The following is an 18,393-nucleotide window of genomic DNA, read 5'->3' on the forward strand; positions in this document are numbered from 1 at the left end:
ACAAATACCTTACAGGAGGGTGTCAAAAGGATGGGGCTGGACTCCAGTGGTGCCAAGTGACAGGACAAGAGGCAACAGGCACAAACTGAAACACAGGAAGTTCCGCCTGAATATAAGGAAGAAATTCTTTCCTGTGAGAGTGACAGAGCACTGGAACAGGTTGCCCAAAGAGGTTGTGTAGTCCCCTTCTCCAGAGGGATTCAAAACCTGTCTGGATGGAAGCCTGTGCAATGTGCTCTAGGTGACCCTGCTTGAGCAGTGGGTTTGGACTAGATGATCTGTAAAGGTCCCTTCCAACCTCAAACATTCTGTGATTCTATGAACATCCATGTTGACAAGCTGGTAAGACACAAATTGAACAGATGAACCACAAGATGAATGGAAATCTGACTAAACTGCTAAGTTCAAAGGGTGGTGGTTAAAGGCTCAAAGTTGGACTGGTTGATAACTGGGTCCTATACTATTTAATGCCTTTATAAATGATATGAATGATGGGATTGAATGCACCTTCACCAAGTTGGTGGATGACACCAAACTGGGAGAGATAGATAGATCAGAAAGAAAAGTCATCATATAGTGAGACCTTATGAAGTTAGAAGATTGGGTCAACAGGAATCCCAGCAGAGAGCAAGCTAAACATAAGTTGGTAGTGCACCCTTGCAGCAGTGAAGGCAAGCCGTGTCCTGGGCTGCAACAACAATTAACAAATCAAAAGATGTGATAACTCTACTCAGCACTTGTTAAGGCCACATCTGGAATACTGTGCCCACTTTTAGTTCTCCTGCATCCCTCATTCATGAAACAAACAAAAATGGGGGAAGCAACAAATAGAAGATCACTGAGATGAGTGGAACCATACATGAAAAAAGATTGAAGGAATTGTTTTTTTTTTTCAGCCTAGAGAAACAAAGGTTCAGGGTTATCTAATCATAGTATTCCAATACCTAAAAAATAGTTATAGTAAAGCTGGAGGTACTCTCTTCTCAACTACATGGTGACAGGTCAAGAGACAATAGACATCAAGTTGGCTTGAGGGGAAATTTCTCTGGATATAAGAAAAAGGTTCTGTACCATTAGAACCACCAGACATTGGGTTTCCTGCAGAAGTTGTGAAATCTCCTTCACTGGAGATACTCAAGACTTGACTATAGTGTCCTGGCTGATCTATGGCTCTGCTTTAAACAAAGTTGAACAAAGTGATGTTCAGAGGTCCCTTCCAACCTGGACATTTCTGTAACTCCATGATTCTATGCATTTTCAAAACCTGATTAGCATTTCAAAGCCTGCTGTTTGCCCACGCTTTTATTTATAAGACCACTGTTGTAGCAATTCCAGTTGCAGATGAGGAACCTACTGTGCTAGGACACGTGCAAATAGTTAAAAATATAGTCTCTAGAGACTGGTGCAGTTCAACTGATCAAAATCTAGATTCTCAGAAACTTAAATTGAGTTAAGTGCCCATTCAATACTTGGCTTCCTGTTGGCAATTTGTTACAGTTATAACTTTTAGTGCAATGGATGCTCTCAATGGCTAAGCACACAGAACCAAGCATCTGTAGATACAGACAAGTATCGAGAGCAAGTGCTTACCTTACTTTCCTGTGCCTTGTGTCCAACTGACAGCAAAACAAGAGGGTTGGGATTGCTGTTTATTTTCTTTCCTGACTGATAAAGAAAAAGCAAAAAAACTTTGTCTTCAGAATAAACTGTTGCAGTCACCTCCAGTTAAATTCAACTCCTACAAATAAAACCTGTCCCTTCCCCTGAAACTTAAATGTTTTCATCTTAATAAAAAACAAATGCATTCTCCTCTATGCATATTTATTATGCTTAGTATTTCACTCTACAGTTTCCATGGCAGACATTTATATGGCTAGAAACTTCTCTGCTGGTTAATACACTACCATGAACAACACATCCAACTACCCTAAGTTTTTTTTTTTTTTTTTTTAATGTCTCTAATGAGAGCTTATCATAAAGCGCATCTTCTCAACTTTTAAATGAGCAATACAATCCCCCAATCCCCAAAGCCAATGGAACATAATTAAAACTGCAAAATGAATATTGCATGCAGATGGGAGATATGGAAAAAGCACAAACTGAGGAAGCTTACTTTATTTACAGAGCAGTATTACTATTAAACTGTGTGCAATATCTAAATATTGACATTCCCCCCTTTTCAGCTTGGGGAGAAAGAAGATGCACTATAATGTACCTGATGTATATTACAGTTTACCAAATACTCTTTATTAGAGAATCAACCATCTGCCATATCTGAGCCTTGCTCACCAGCTGTATAGCACTACATCAAACTGTGAAAATAAGCATCAATTTAGAATCAAATTATATACACAAAGGAACATTCCCAACTACATATTTCTTTCACACATTTTAAATTAACCTAACAAAAACTTATGAAAAGTTAGACATGAAAGTTAATCATCTCAAGCAGGTGTTAATGCAATTGAAAAGGCCTAGAAAGTACAGTATACATGGTTAATAATTTACTTTGAATTCTACCCAGTAAGAAATTATAAAGATCAGACATTGTAAACAAAGTTAGTTGAAAACTACTCAATGCATGTAAGGTCACAATTACAACAAAGTGATTCAAATAACTTTTTTACTTAAGAATGAACTACTTATAAATATTTCTGGATCTGAACTCATGTTCTGGACATTAAACTTCCACTAATACTATTTGATTTTTATGTGATACTCTGTGTTTATAACCATACTTCCCTTTAGACAAAAATGGTGAGGAAGCACTCCTTTCTTGGATGAAAGCTGCATTTATTCTATGATTTTTAATAAAAAAAATATTTAGCTCTAACCAAAGACACTGGAATACAAGTGTTTACGGAACACAAAGTCAGATTACACTCCCACTGATGGTGTTAAAAATGGTAAGTGAAGTTTATTTTATATACCTGAAGCTCTCTCCTTCATAAAATGATGTAAACTGAAGATGTTCACAAAACCTTCTTGCTTGTATTAATAGTATATAAGTTCTTTTATTTCATACTACAGAAGTAATATTATTTACAAACATGATGCACCTCTAACTCTTGCCACTGACACGTTTGCTGTTGACAGGCTACTTCAGTCTATTAACGCTTGTTTATTGTTCGAGTTCCTCCAGCTGAAAACTTGGTTAATGCTCTCCAAATTTGTCTTTCAACTGGATCTCTTCCTTACCAGAAGGCTGGGCTGTATTTACCCAGTATTCAAATAAACAATGTGAAATATCACTAAAAAAGTGGTTATTTCAAAACACATGACTAAATTAGTTTAGCAGTTGGTCATTCAGAGTTGGGCAGTAAAGTATCATCCAATTTGTAAAAGATGTCTTAGCTTTCATGTCAGCTTTGTTCTCTAACTACTACTTCAAACTAGTTCTAAGGATCTTTTTTGATCTTCTAAAGCAGCCTATACTCCACTCAACTGATTTAGAATCCAAATTATCAGAGACCAAAGTATTTTACTAATGTCTTAACCACATCTTGATACCAAAAGTTAAGTAAAAACTAAATACTAAATAGCACTAAATACACATCTGGCAACAGAAATTCCATCTGCTGTTGCAAGAGAACCGTTTCAGGCATATTTGCATTTTCCAATTATGTTTGTGACCTTAAAAGGACAACGATATTAGTTTTACCTTCAGGGCTTTCTGAACAGCAGCCTTCTTCAAGCCATCAGGGTTAAATTCTAATGGATTATGCTTTTAAGTCAGGAGAGAATGAACATACGAAGGGTTAATAAGTCATGCAATGAGGCAATTTCACTATGTTAATTATGACATGACAACACAGGAGAAAGCAAAAAAAAAAGGGAACTTTCAAACAAAAAATAATGAAGGAACACCAAAATACCCCAAAATCTGACTTTGCTTTTTTCCTGTCCTCTCTGAATATGTGTATTTTGCTTTAAAAAAATCAAAATACTCATTTTCAATACATCTGTATTTTCCTTATCAAATCTGTTTTCAATGATAAAGAGATCATTGAGATCTCTTATCAGATGGGATTTATTGAGTGCTATCTGTCTTAAAGACCATCTTTTAAATTAATCTTTTTCAATAAGGTAAAGTATATTTTCCCAACATAGAAGATTCCCTGATAAGTCAAGTAAGTAGGGAGACGGCTCTCTCATGGGGGAAATCACTTTCCTAGAAGTATAAGTAAGCCTTAGATCATTATACTTTGCATGCTATCTAACCTGAATATATATATTTATATACTTTATTCTTTACTCATTTGAACTAAAGATATCCAACTATACTAGCAACAGGAATTTGAACTGATTTAACAGTACAAAACCTATGCTTATTTTGCATTAACTATTCAAAGTTTTCAATTTTACTTCAATAACAATACATGAGTTTTGAAGTGATACAAGTGAACTATAAAAAATGTCTCAAAATTTGTGACAATATTTAACTCATAACGAGGAGATTTCAGGATATATGTTTTTAAATAAACGAAATAGACTTGGCTCTTTCCCCCCATTCCCCCACTCCCCTTTTCTTTCTTAGCAGAGCTTTCTGCTTCAAGGGAGAATTCTGCTTTAAAAGCTGTAGTATGTGGGAACAAAAAAAAAAAAAAAAAAACAAAAAAAACCTGTATGATGACCTGGATTATTAACAGAAAACAGTGTTACTAATGTTACATCAGAAGAAATGCCTTCCTGAAATTCAAATGCACAAATAATTAAGTTTAGAGAGATTTATTCTTTCTACAGAAATACCTTTTTACATTTTCTTTTGGGATGTCACATCCTAATGTTGGCCAATATGTACTGCAAGATTCCTGACATTTGGCTTTGAAACTTCTGCTTCAGAAGGATTAGACAATATGATATAATTGATTGGAGAAAAATAGAGAGAAAATAGGATTACTGCTTGGTTTAGTTTTTTAATTGAGATTTTGTTTAAAATAATATTAAGAAATCTTCCACAGCTATTTATCTAGAAATGTTAGGGAAGGACTAAAATTATTGTACTGAAAACATGGCCAGTCTCAGGAATTTCTCACCATTTGAAGAAATATCTTTAATTCTCAGCTAAGATGCAAGTTGCCAAACAAACAATGACTATATGGCAATTAGCCTAATGGAATAACTTGTTTAATGTGAAAGTTTTGATTTTGCAATCAAAATAGTCCTTGTAAGGAAGCATATATATTCCCAGTTCTTCCTAATAAGCAAACATTTTCCACCATCTTTTTGCTGTTTTGAAGTTCCCTGTTGGTACAGCTCATTACTGTTAACATCCGATGCAACTTTTCTGCCTGTGAAATGGGAACTCCACAACATTACTGATCTTACAGCTATCACTCATGATAGTTAAGGTTCTTCTACTCTAGCATTGTTTTACGATTAAGTCTACCTACTTAAAAATGTATCTCTCAACTGGCATTATTGACTCAGTATCATAAACTAGATCAGCTTGTTTTGAGTGAATCTTGTCATAATTTGTTTTCTCCACTACAGCTTTTTCAGGTCAAGTGGAATTCACTGTATTTAATTTAAAATGCAGAAGTTTCTAACAGAGCCTTTAACATTCAAAATGACTCCATATGGCCTGTGAATCTCAGAAAGAAAGGAAAATAAAAACAAAAGCTACAGAAAACTTGCTATAGCAAGTTTTTAAATCTATTTTCAGTTGCCAGTTAGCATCATCCAGCTTCATTCATATGAATATGTACTGATGACAGTCTAAGAATATCACACTGAGATTTACAGCTCTGTGCAACTTATTTACAATACCTTTTCTCAAGACATTTTTGTTTGAAGAATTCTACTCTGATGGCATTTTTCTTGTAACCAAAGAAAATGTAATACAGTATCACTATAAGTATCTCACTATAATGTAGCAAGATATTCATAAAATTCATAAGGTTGTAAAGTATCTCAAGAAACTACTAATGTATCTCTCCTTGCTTGAAGGCAGTATCATCCATGTTATCCTTAAAAGAAACTGTACTTAAGAGACCTTCAAGATGAAGATTGCACAATATTCTTAAACATAGCAATCCTAATGTTTAACTCTTCTTACCATTAGAAAGATTTTTAATGTCCAATAAATACATTCTTTGCTGGAATTTAGGTACTGTTTCTTTTTCTCCATAAAACATGAAAAGTCACCTTCTGTTTGCAGCAACCTTGCATCATTTCCACCTCCATCTTTACTTTCTTAGGCTAAATCACCCTTGTTTATTCTTTCCCTAGTAGTCATGTTTTCTAGCTGTCTGATTTTCATCAGTGCTTGTCCTCCAGATTCACTTCAATTGGTCTCTAATTTTCTTAAATTGACATGGTCAAAATCAGGACCTCACTAATAGCTAAGTAAAACAGAAGGATTAGTCCAAGCATCTTACTGCCTATATTCCTCTTCCTATACTCTATATGGGTTTTTGCCATTTTGAAGTAGTGTGACACAGTACAACTGTAGATCTATTTTTGCAAGGCAATCAGACAACTATTACCCTCCTGTATTTATGGGACGGTTTATTCCTGTGTAGATGCAGTAACTCTCCTGTATTGAAAAGTACTTTTCTCAGATCACACCTCAAATTCTTCGAGATCATTCGGAATTCTAAACTGCCCCTCAATTTACTGATCATCCTTCCTGCACATTTTCACCTGCAAATTCAATACTTTTTCCCCCTAAATTATTCATTGCAATGTACTTCAGATGTCAAGAACAAACTTATTTGATAAACTATAAAGGCAGCCAAACAACAATTCTTGGCTATCGCAAGTGTCTCGATTCCTCCGGAATCATAGCAAGGATAGGCCAGTAGGGACATCAGCTGTGGCAAATACGCTTCAGCCTTGCCAGACTTCAGGGTTGAAGGGAAGGAGCTGCAGGTCCATGACGATGGCAGTTGAAAGGTTGGGCAGGAGGAGATTAGGAGAAGGAACAGGAGTATTCACTATAAAAAGCAAGCTAACAGGTTTGCCTTCGGTGACAAAATCATCTTGCTACAGTTACGAGCTTCTCTGCAGTTACAGGAAAAGGAGATAGATATCCAAGGACTATGCTGGTAACTGACACAGTAGAATAAATCAAACTTCAGGTTAGTGTCCTTTAGTGGCCAACACCATTTGCAGGAAATCCTGATAACAATCCCATAAATAAGATCAAAACAGCTTGTTAATTGTCATAAGTGCTGATTTCATATGACTTGGAATATCACTCTATTATTTATCTTGACTCACTAACTCATGCTTGAGGTTCAAATGGAGTTTTAGAAGTTTCTACATCTTTGAATGCATCCTCACCTCTCCTTCAACCAGAAGGCAGAAACTAACTTGATAGAGCTGATTTAAAATATGTGTATTTTATATATACTCCAAATCAAAAGAAAAATTATGAGTTAATGAGAAGGTATCATAAAACTAGTGGTATACACTTCTGGAAGTTCTATCTTAGAAGAGCACTATTTACACTTTGTCACTAAATCTCCCTTATCTGTAGTTTAAATTAACTAGAGGTCACAAGTCTATTTTGCTAGCAGTCAGTAAAAGCATCTAGAAATCAACTCAGAACACTTAAGATGCTCATTTTTCCTCTCTCATTAGATATAAAGGAAGTCACCTTTTTAAACCCTCCTCTTCCCTTCTCCCCACCCACAAACAACCCAGACATGTCAGCTGGGTATTGGAAGTTTTTTTGGCAAAGTGTTTTGCAGATGCCCAGAGATCAAAGTGAAGCTCTACAACTGCTGAAGCTGTTACTCACTCTGGGCTACTACAGTCCACTTGTGGCCCTTGGCATCCAGTTATAAACCTTGTTCCTGGCTTGCGCCAATACTAGCATTCATGCAACAACATGCCAGTTAACAATACTACTGAAGGAAATCCAGACACAGTCATCTTAAACTGTTGATTTTCCACTCTAACTCATGCTTTGGGGATTTGGAAAATTTTGTCCAGCATCTAAATGGGTGTTATATGTAGACGGTATGTCCTAATGCAATGATCCTAAGATAGCATCATCATCAGTGCTACAGTTTTATCAAACATTTAAACTATTAAGATACATCTAGATTTTTTTTAAAAATCATTAAACGGTACAGCAATTGCCTACCAGTTTCAATATTAAGAGAATAACTGAACTGTACAATACATAATTTGAAACCTTAGGTCATCTATAAACTGTAACTAACTTTTCTCTAACTTTCGATAACTATGCTTATGGAGTGCATATACATTCATTAAATTTAAACAACATTTAGTACTGCACGGGAGTTGGCTGATACTTCAAGAAGAACTTCCACAAAAAAAAAAACTGAAAGGAGCATGGAAAAAGGATGGTTTTGTTTTATTTTTTTAAATATCAGAGTATGGTACGAACCCAAATCAGCCAGCCAGCGACCAACTATTCTGCACAAGCTGGGCATCCCCAGCTCTCTCTAGCAAGAGTTCTGATTCTGAACTGACTCCCATTCTTTTTGAAAATACAAAAGTACACGTTTAGAGATTTAAATGCAAGATGTTTAGAGACACATTAGCTTTTTATCATCTTATAATGTTAAAATTGAGCAAAAAAAATATTAATTGATCATTTCCCTGAACTGGGATTTCCCTGATTATAAATTAATTTGGAAAAAAGAAAAGGAGCTTGGCAATTTGCAAAACAAGGAACATAATGGAGTGAAATAGAATTTACAAGGGAATTTATAGTTTGGGGAGTATTAAGAACCACACACATTTTTTTAAGCAGTACTTGAATCAGTGTGCAGAGGATGTAAGTTCTTATAAACATTCTCCTTTTAAAAATACTGTGGGGATATCAGTTATAATATTTATTACAGTTTCATTTCTTTACAATAAAGGTCAACAATTTGGCAGCACATAATATGCTGATACAGAATGTATTTTATTTCTGTGAATCAGCAATTCAAGTGAAAGAGCTTTTACAACAAACTTATCTTGGGTTTTTAAATCATAAAGTTAATTACTTACCCAATGTTATGCTGATCAATGATCAATGAAATTTAAACAGCCTTCAAAATGCAATAAAAGTAGCACAAGAACAATGCACACTTGTTGAAACCATGCAGGAAAACAAATTGCATGCTCTCATTCCACTAGAGCGAGTGGCTTTAGTAGCACTAATTCACACTCTGGCAGATAAAAGATACAATGCAAATAATACCAGAGAACTCACAAATAGTGCTCTATAGAGTGAGGTAGTGTTTTCACAAAAGACTAGTCCAGATGCTCTCCTCTCTTTTAAGTATCCACACCCAAAGTTTCCCTCGTAGATACTCTTAGGAAGATGGAAATGGAAGGAGAAAGCAGAGTGATGGGATTGTGGCAGAATGAATGCATAAGCAGCTTTACTACACAGGAAAATTAAGGAAAACAATCAAATGATTCCAGAGAAAACAGCAAATAACAAAAGTAAATATTTGTCATTACAGTTTCATCTATTAAAAGGCTTTCTGTAGTACAGCAAAGTAGATATTTTTGTTTTATATTTTTTCATAATTATTCAAATGTTAGCAGTTTGTAGGTATGTAGCTACCTCTTGTGAACAGGAAGGTTTTTTTTCTGGTTTACTCTTAGCTGGAACATATAAATTCAAACTACTAAATAAATTTAAAGGGACAAGCCTTCTCCTATACCATTCTATTTTGCTGAAATATATTTCAGATAAATCATCCCAATTGTTTCCAAAACAACTATGATCCATCTGTGTAAAAGAAGTGCCCGTGATGGGGATTATGCACTATAACCAAAGGAAAATATGACTGACTCAGAGACCTAAAATATACTAGTGATCAACAACTTAAGAAATGAATTTTAAAAGTAGTAAAGTAGCTACACATCTAGAAAATATTTCAATATTAACATTAAAGCTGTGGACAAAAGACTTTAAGATTACACTGACTGTTATATTAATAACCTTAACAGTAAGACTTCATTCTTTTATCATTTTGTTCCCCACAAATACAAGCAATAACATCAATTAATTTTAACAGCACAACCCCTGTCAATGAAGATGAACACAGCAAGAGGAGCCACTGCACTTTCATATTTTATCTTTTACATGTTTTTCTACATCAGAATCAAATGAACATACAGAAGCTGTGTTCACTATGATTTGCTGCACTTTTTCCAGCAGCTCTATTTTAGTATCTTTACAGAATCTATAGAAATCTTCATGTGAGAGAACTGAAGAAAAGTTCTATAATATTTCCCCCATCTAACTCTGAAGCCTTTCCATACATATTTTTAGATTATTTAGATTTAACATAGTATTGTATATATCATTGTAAACTTGTAAAATTAAATTTTCAAGAGTTCAGTGCTACTTTTCATACTTCTTAAAGCACATTTCTGGATAGAAAATGATTTGTAGTTAAATACCAAGTTATTTGTAGCACGTTTTTGAGGTTGTGGAGAAAAAGCAAGAGGGGGCAGAGGTGCCCAGCTACAGCCACCCTTACTCCACCAAGGCAACTTTGCACTGTAGACACAACAGCAGACAGAACAATCAAATTTGGGAGACTATTTCCAGGTTTGCTAACTAGGCAGCTTTGTGCAAGGAAATTCCCTTTTCTGTGCCTCCGTTGCCTTAAAGTTTAGAGATCTACCCATTACAGGTAATAATTATTTACACACTAAGACACTGAAATGAAAATGCTGTCCCAAAAGGTAGAACTCAAGATTTATAACCTAATCTTTCTAAGGGAAGTAGACATGTTACTGAGTATTTGCTAGAGAGAAAAATTTAAGGTAAAGCCTCTAACCAGTTACTGAGAAAGCTAGACTAACACAGAAAACCAAGGTTATATCAAAAAATAGAAAATTGTGGATGAGAACTACTCAATTTACATAACAGGTTTTACTGCATTTTAACAAAAATATTAAAACAGTTTGAGTAAAATCCCGTAGGTGAAAAAGGAAAAACAAACGTGGGTTCTTTTTAAGTTAGCACAAAAGATAGATATTCTTCTGTATTGCAATATTCTGAATTTAATACTAAGTACATCAGTTAACTGAACTGCAGCAGTATCCTTGAATTCTACTCATTTCTGCTAAGTTACAGATTTCTCCTTCAGTTCAACATAGTGAGGTTAAAAAGATAATGCAGGACTTGAATCCAAGTGATCTACACGTCTTTAGCTTCTAAAACAGCTATTACTACCATTAGCAAATCTGGCTCTACACAGCTTCAAACACACTGTGTTTACTGTATGAAATCACTACTCAGTGATGGAAATTGCTTAGGCTGCTATGCTTTCATTTGTTACTCCTCTGTTTGAGACTACATTTTAGTTGGAATTTGACTGTAGAAATTTGCAAAATGCACCCCAAAAAACCCTTGAGGCTTGAAAACTTTACTCTGACGGTGAACACTTCCAGAATTTCTCATCAAATAATACTGAAAAGATAGCAAAACTCAGTGTTATGTTTCACATCTCTTTTTTGTGGTATGCTTTACTTTATTCCTACTACTCTTTGCAACCATGAACAGTAATTTACTAACTTGAAATAAACTACAAAATAATCTCTGCTTGTCATAACAAGCTATTTCACACTCTCCTAGTATAATCCACAGAACAACAGAAACAGGATGTTTTATTTGTGTGTGTGTTTTGCACATGAAAATAAATGATATTTCAAAAGACAACCTGAAAAAAATCACATACAAATATTCTGCCTCTGTAACATCAACAGGACAAATTAATTTCATTTCATTTCTTCAGCACTTTCAGATCTACCACAGATATCCTAAACCAAAGCAAGCAAGTTTACCTGAGCTCAAGGAAGTAACCTTCCTTTTTGCCTGTTAGTTCTTTTCAATTCCCCGTGTTGATCGCATACTATTTATGGAAAACATTGAATAATAAAAACATGCAGCCTCTCAAGTCCAGGAAAGGAGCATTCTTTAAAGAAAATTCACACAGATTAAAGAGTAACAGTTTATTAGATATATCTCTGTAATATCATACTACTAGAAATGTGGACCTTACATTACATGTTTTTGAAACGAGAACAGTAGAGAAAACAGCATAATGTGTGTTAGTGAAGCAGTGTGGCACATTATCAAGCAAGACATGCTGGAAGTAAGCAAGAGATACCCATGACAATGGGCATCTACCAGAATATGACTTACGGGCAGGTTTCTTGCCGAGTCCAAATACAGAATAAGCAATGCAGAAGAAAGCCCATCGTTGGCTTGGTCTTTATCAGCTCTAATGCTTGTTAGCACCTAAACCAAAAAATATATTGTGAGCTGCCTTCTGCAAATCAAACAATAGCATGGCATCATTTCTGCCCCATCGCTGAAAAATACTTTAAGAATATCTCCCCAAACCCAAACATTCACAAATGCACTTAAACCCAATAACTTTTAATGACTATATAGTAACAAATATAGATTTTCAATGAACTTCAACCCAACTCCTAGGCTTTTTTTTTTTTTTTTTTTTAATTGGACAAATTACATATCACGGTCAAGTTTATCTCCCAATCTAATGAAAAGCCAGTGGATATTCTCAAACTACAACATTAAGAGAAGAAAAAGTAGCCTTTTAAAATCTCATGCCACAAAAGCACTCTGTCAGGTATGATTATCTGATGTGTTGTAAAGAAAGTTACATTAGAAAAAAATTACAGGTTTATCCGAATTTATGACAGCTAGAGAATTAAGTCACTTGTATTTTTTAACAAAGAAAAAAGTAATATTAGGATAAAATATAACGTGTTCCTTTAATACCTTGTCTAGATTTTCAGCAGTTGGCATCAATGTGAGCCATTCCAGTTTTAAATGCAATTTTCCTTTGGACACTTCATCCAAAGTAAACCACTAAAAGTTAAGCAAAGTAATGTGAAATAACCCGTCACCAAACACATATGACCGTAATTGGCTCTTCAGGATATTTAAGAAATGTTAAACCACAGCAGAAATTCAGTAGAGTTGAAATCTGTATAACCTGAAAAGACTCAATTCATTGTTTAAAAGTCACACTAAGTATTAAGACAAAGAATAGCTACTCAGCTGCATAATACAAGAACGATCATGCATACATTCTAAGATATCAGTTCTTTAAGTCTGTTCTTGAAATACAAGCCCTGGGTAGAATTAATATAAAAATCTCGCTTACATCTAGGAAAAAACTTTCATTTTCCAGTAAGTTAGTTTAATTAGTGTAAGTCTAATAGTAGTTAATTCAGGCAAACAGTTGTCTCCTGGAAGAAAAAAAAAATCCTTGCCAAATATATAGATCACTGGTTTTTTTTTTACATTTACATAGTACTGATATTAAATGCCAAGACAAAAGAAGAATGGCATTGTTCTTTCACCAATTCAGATATCCTCTAAACCACTCCAGTTATGATCAGGGAGTCTATTTTTATAGCTTTAGGGCTGTTCATGCATATAAGGGATACTGGAACCATCTCTAAAATGAACAAGTAGACATACAGCATATATATATATATTTTTAATCAAAATTTACCAAATACTTACCTCATCTAAAAGACGCTCCTTCTCAACTTCAATTAAATCTATCATCAGACTAGAAAAAAACAACAAAAATAATTCCACAGCATTTTAGGGGCGAAGCAAAAAAGCAATACAAAACTGACCCCACCCCTACCGTGCCTGCTCAGTATTGAGGCTTCTACTGAGAGCAAAAGAGCAAACAATTACATTCTTTTAGCCAGCAATAGACGAAGAAGTTGGGAACGAAATAGCTGAAATAGGAGGGATATGGAATAATAGAAAATACACCTATACTAGAGCCCATTTTGTAGCTTGAAGGGTAACTGGCACATTGTGGCTCACATACATATGACTAAACTCTCAAAATAGTGACCACATCCAAACTACCCATTGGAAATAGCCCCTGGACATACGCTATTGACCCATTTCATGCTTTGGCATTGTCTAGGAGTGTGCTGAAAATTAAGCAAGCAGTATAGACAGCTGCATGCCAGTCCAAGAACATTTGCCTTGGCCTTTCATTTTACTAGTACTGATGTACCCATTATGATTAAGCTGCTACTTTTTTTTCCCCCCCCTTCAGTGTAAGATTAGGGAAGTGCAAAGAAAAGAAGCCTTGGTACTACCTACTTCTTTAAATAAATGAGAAGAGAAGTAGGTACTGTTGCTCCTGTTAAGAGAGAAGGAGCTGGAAAGATAAGGGAGTTCTACTCTGTATGGAAAGCAACAATGGGAAGCTCCAAAATTCTGCAAGAAATAAAGGTGACAAATTACTGGAGAAAGAAGCTGACTAAAACCCAAATATGTTTATGGGTAAACACTAGAGGTAGGCCTATGGAAGCTAATAGTGAGCAATGTTTCTAAAAGCATTATAGCAAAATTATTTTTTTTAATCAAACTGCTAAGATCAGCTTTTAGATCTGAGTTAGCCATTTTAAAAATATGAAGATGAAAATGACACACAATTACAAAACTTTATCAATCTTGACTGAGCAAATAATCAGGATTTCATGCTAGGTTAAAAACATTAAAGCAAGTAGGGTTAATTATTTAAAAAAAAACTTTTCTTTCTGGATACACACAACACTTACCTTATTTTTGTATAAATATATATATGTACATACACACATAGACCCCATGCACATTTTTAACACATCTATTTATATAGATGAGCAGTCCAAAAAACTAGGAAGCTATTTACTATAAGAATTAAGAGATATGTAATTTATAAATTGAATAAAATAGCAGAAATAAAAATACAATAAAAAAAGATTACATCAAAATATTTAATCTCTTTGTAAATACCTAAAAGCATATTTTCCATAACATTTACCTTCCCAGGAAGTCATCTTTATCTGGATCTTCATCAAAAAGCTCAATCTCTAGCTCTTGTCCTGGATGTTCATACACTAAGGCCTGGAAATATAGTAACACAGATGGCACCATCATTAGCAAAACAAACTAGCTTTAGTGAATGTCAAAGTAACAATGAAATATTAAATTGCAGTGCTTCTGTGAATTTATTAGCACACATCAATAAGTAAGCGCTGTAAAAATATGCAATTTATTATGAACAGGGCAATTTAAGAGCTTTTGAGATATGATTCATTGATATTAAGGGACTAAGGCTGATTTTTAGACTTGAGGCTCAGTCTAGAAAAAAAATTTACAAATCAATACAGAGTTTGTTTCGTTACAGAACTTTGGGGTTTTATAGGGAAACATTAAGAAATTTCTCAAAGAAATATCCAGAATATTTAATTTAGTAAAAGACTTTAGAAGACACCTTTACAGAACAAACAATATGATTTTTTAAACTGATTATACCTCATAAACTTCATTCCACTTAGGATTGAGATTTTCTTTGATGACCTTGCTTTGGAAAATCTGGTTGCCCACACGGATGATTCCATAAGGATCTGACTTTCCTTTGACAATCCCTTTTAAGTAGGTATCTTTCCCTTCCAGGTCCTGAGCTTCAATGAAGTGTATCCTTAGAACACCCTGAAAAAGGAAAAAAAAAAAAATCTATTTACATAGTAACCTGAAGAGCAAACATTTATGTTACCACAATTCATGCAATATATTTTTTAAATGCTCAATTGCTATTTCCTTAACATGAAGCTTATCTCATAATTTGGATACTATTCTGTATTCCAAATATTTTGTAACAAGAATAATTCTGTTTTGGATTCCTACTACTTGCAGAAAGCAAGACCGGACACAGTAAATTGAAGGGTATCAATGATGATCCACATACACAACATACTTAAAGATTCCTGAAAAGAAAAAAAGTCATCAGCAATCAGAAACATGCCAGTTATATCAAGAAATTCCACAGTATTGGAAATGAGTAGTAATAAGCAGTAACAATTTTTTAGTGACGAGCACTAACAATAATTTGAGATAATATAAAACACATACTACTAAATTTTTAGTTTATACAATTCAATTATTCTTCATGGGTAATGCATGAAAGATTCTAGCAAGCCAGAAAAATAACCTTCTCCTTATTTTTGTTGTTATCAAGCATTAACTCCATAGAAATTATAAAAGGAATTGTTTATTTTTAAGTGACTGGATTCATGATATTGTGTACTATTGCAATAACTATATTTAGAAATTCACACATACGAGCCTATCTTTAAAAATCAATACTACAAAAAAAATCCAAATTATAATTAATAGAAACATCCTTACCTTTGGTATAGGAAACCGCAACTGAGCGAGCTGCACTTCACTGACAAGGGGGACTGTAATTCTATTTGGAAGGACCAGGTAATTGGATATTATATCCAATATTATTGTATCTGACAAGCCACTATCAGAAAAAAGAAACCATCAGTTACTTCATGAGAATTAATTTTAAACATGTTTTTTGTCACACTAGTATGTTGAGGCTGCTTGAACACAAAATTTTACAGGATCTCCTTTTTAGCCTGTATCATTTTGCTGCTTAACAGCCTAACCTTGTTTTCAACTAGAAGAAACATCTGGGTTTTTTGGGGTTTTTTTGTTTTTTTTTTTGAGACAGGATTCCTGCCAAAAGGGCCACCAGGTGGAAGCAGTTGATACAAAATAGCAGAAACAGGACACCCCTATTAAGTTCCCATTTTTCTGCCACTGCAACTACTTTACACCTCCCTCAAAATTACTCAGATTAAAAAGCTATTGCATAAGGCTACTTGTCTCCATTACATGTTAAGGAAACAGTTATCTGGTATCTACTTTTGTATTTCAGTAATGATTTAACCACCTCTGAAAGTTAGGCACTGTTATATTTTTAGGAAATTAGACTGTCACTCAAAACAAACACAAAGAAAACACGCTCTGTGAACAAGTAAAATAGAGCCTATTTCGGGCAAAACAGGTTTTATGCTGGCAAAAAGGGAGCGGCAATACAATCACACTGGTAACAAATCATTAAAAACCCAGCCCCGACCTTCCCTTCCCCTCTTCTCCTCCCACATAAAAAATCTCTTAAGCTCAAAGTTCACCCAGTTGGGTATGAACTGACAATATACTGATTTGTTGTCAGACAAACACCACTGTTTACCTGCATTGCCTACACTGGCAAAAATGTAGAACTGCAGTGGTGCAGTTCACCATAGATTGCAAGCACCTAGGCAGAGTTCAGTGGCACGTGCCAAAGGTCTGAGAGGCAGTGCCAAAAAATACCAAAGGTATTTCTGAATTACAGCTGCACTCTTGCTACAGCTCCAGGGATAAACTGCACATGTGATTTCTCCTAGTAAATACACTTGCTTTAAGACTCTTTCTAAAGTCTTTCTGAAATTAAGACATAGATAACATAAGACGTTTAATTATTAAGAACATTATTGTGTGGAATCACATGGAGAAGTTTCTCTAAGATTGGATCTGCACTTGCGAGTGGTTCTGATTCTGCACCTGGCATACTTACAGGAACATGAAAGTTACACTGTAGCATAATACATACTTAAGTTTCTTTTCTGGAAAGAAAATTTACTGACAAACAACAAACATAGTATAGTAGAGAAGGGTAACAGAACTGATCCACGAAATACAACCTGGCTCATTTTAAATTTGCATTGATGCTTAATACTAGAGATCTGCAACCTGTACAGCTTATATCCCCTTGGCTGCCCTGCTCCACCACAAAGGCACCCATTAGGAAGGTCTAGGAAGAGTAAGCACTATACCTTGTCAAGCTGAACTCTTCCCTTTACTCATACACAGGAATCTACACCAGAAACCTGGTCTCTAATTTGTAAGGGAGACATCTGCATGAAATTTCTCTCACTAAAATATTTCACTGAAACTTGTGTATCACTAAAGCATATTAAACTCCTAAGAGAAAGTTTCTATCTATCTGTGTTGGGTGCTTGGTCACCAGCTAAAAGAGTTGAGGCACAGTAGGTAAAAATCCCATAGTAGGTGAAATTCCCATATGAAGACTAAAACTATATTCTTGAGAAATCTTAGCCCATAATGAGAGGTTTTAGAGTTCAAAATAAAACACAACATAATAAATACTTAATGGTAACACAATAACAAGAACTTGTGATTACAGACTGAACCGTAATGTGTGGAGTATTACTAGTTAACCTCAAATATTTTCCTTCTGCGCTTGTCATTACTAAATTATAACAAAACTAGATTTGCTATATTTATTACTCCAAGAAGAAAAGAATGGTAAATCCAGAACATAAGAAAACAGGCTACTGGCCTCAAAAATGTAACACTAATACTGATTAGGAAAAAAAAAATATACTACTGATACAATCAACAAAAGCAAGTTTTGTTGGAAGAGGTAGTATCTTGTCTGGCCAATTCATTTAACTAGGAAGAGCAGGTGGTCCCCTCTACATCCAATTATTTAGCTGTAACAATGTTGCTTTGTTTATTTGCTTACAAATCTTTAGGTTATACAAAAAGCAGTATTT

The 18,393-nt window shown here is 34.6% G+C and overlaps 1 protein-coding gene across 3 annotated transcripts in view; it reads right to left on the reverse strand.

Annotated features, from left to right (window-relative positions):
• Window positions 1-18,393, reverse strand: part of ESYT2 (extended synaptotagmin 2) — a 96,395-nt gene that overhangs the window by 15,215 nt on the left and 62,787 nt on the right. Inside the window, exons 8-15 of one of the 3 annotated variants that reach the window (XM_062568843.1) lie at window positions 16,169-16,289; window positions 15,296-15,472; window positions 14,802-14,884; window positions 13,493-13,541; window positions 12,740-12,829; window positions 12,137-12,232; window positions 3,662-3,724; window positions 1,591-1,665 (exon numbers count right to left, since the gene is read on the reverse strand). In XM_062568843.1, coding sequence (XP_062424827.1) covers window positions 1,591-1,665; window positions 3,662-3,724; window positions 12,137-12,232; window positions 12,740-12,829; window positions 13,493-13,541; window positions 14,802-14,884; window positions 15,296-15,472; window positions 16,169-16,289 — 754 coding nt within the window. The remainder of the gene's footprint in view (window positions 1-1,590; window positions 1,666-3,661; window positions 3,725-12,136; window positions 12,233-12,739; window positions 12,830-13,492; window positions 13,542-14,801; window positions 14,885-15,295; window positions 15,473-16,168; window positions 16,290-18,393) is intronic. The other 2 variants (XM_062568845.1, XM_062568844.1) reach the window with 2 other exon arrangements.

The sequence above is a fragment of the Rhea pennata genome, chromosome 2, assembly GCF_028389875.1.
Source record: "Rhea pennata isolate bPtePen1 chromosome 2, bPtePen1.pri, whole genome shotgun sequence".
NCBI classification, from domain to species: domain Eukaryota; kingdom Metazoa; phylum Chordata; class Aves; order Rheiformes; family Rheidae; genus Rhea; species Rhea pennata.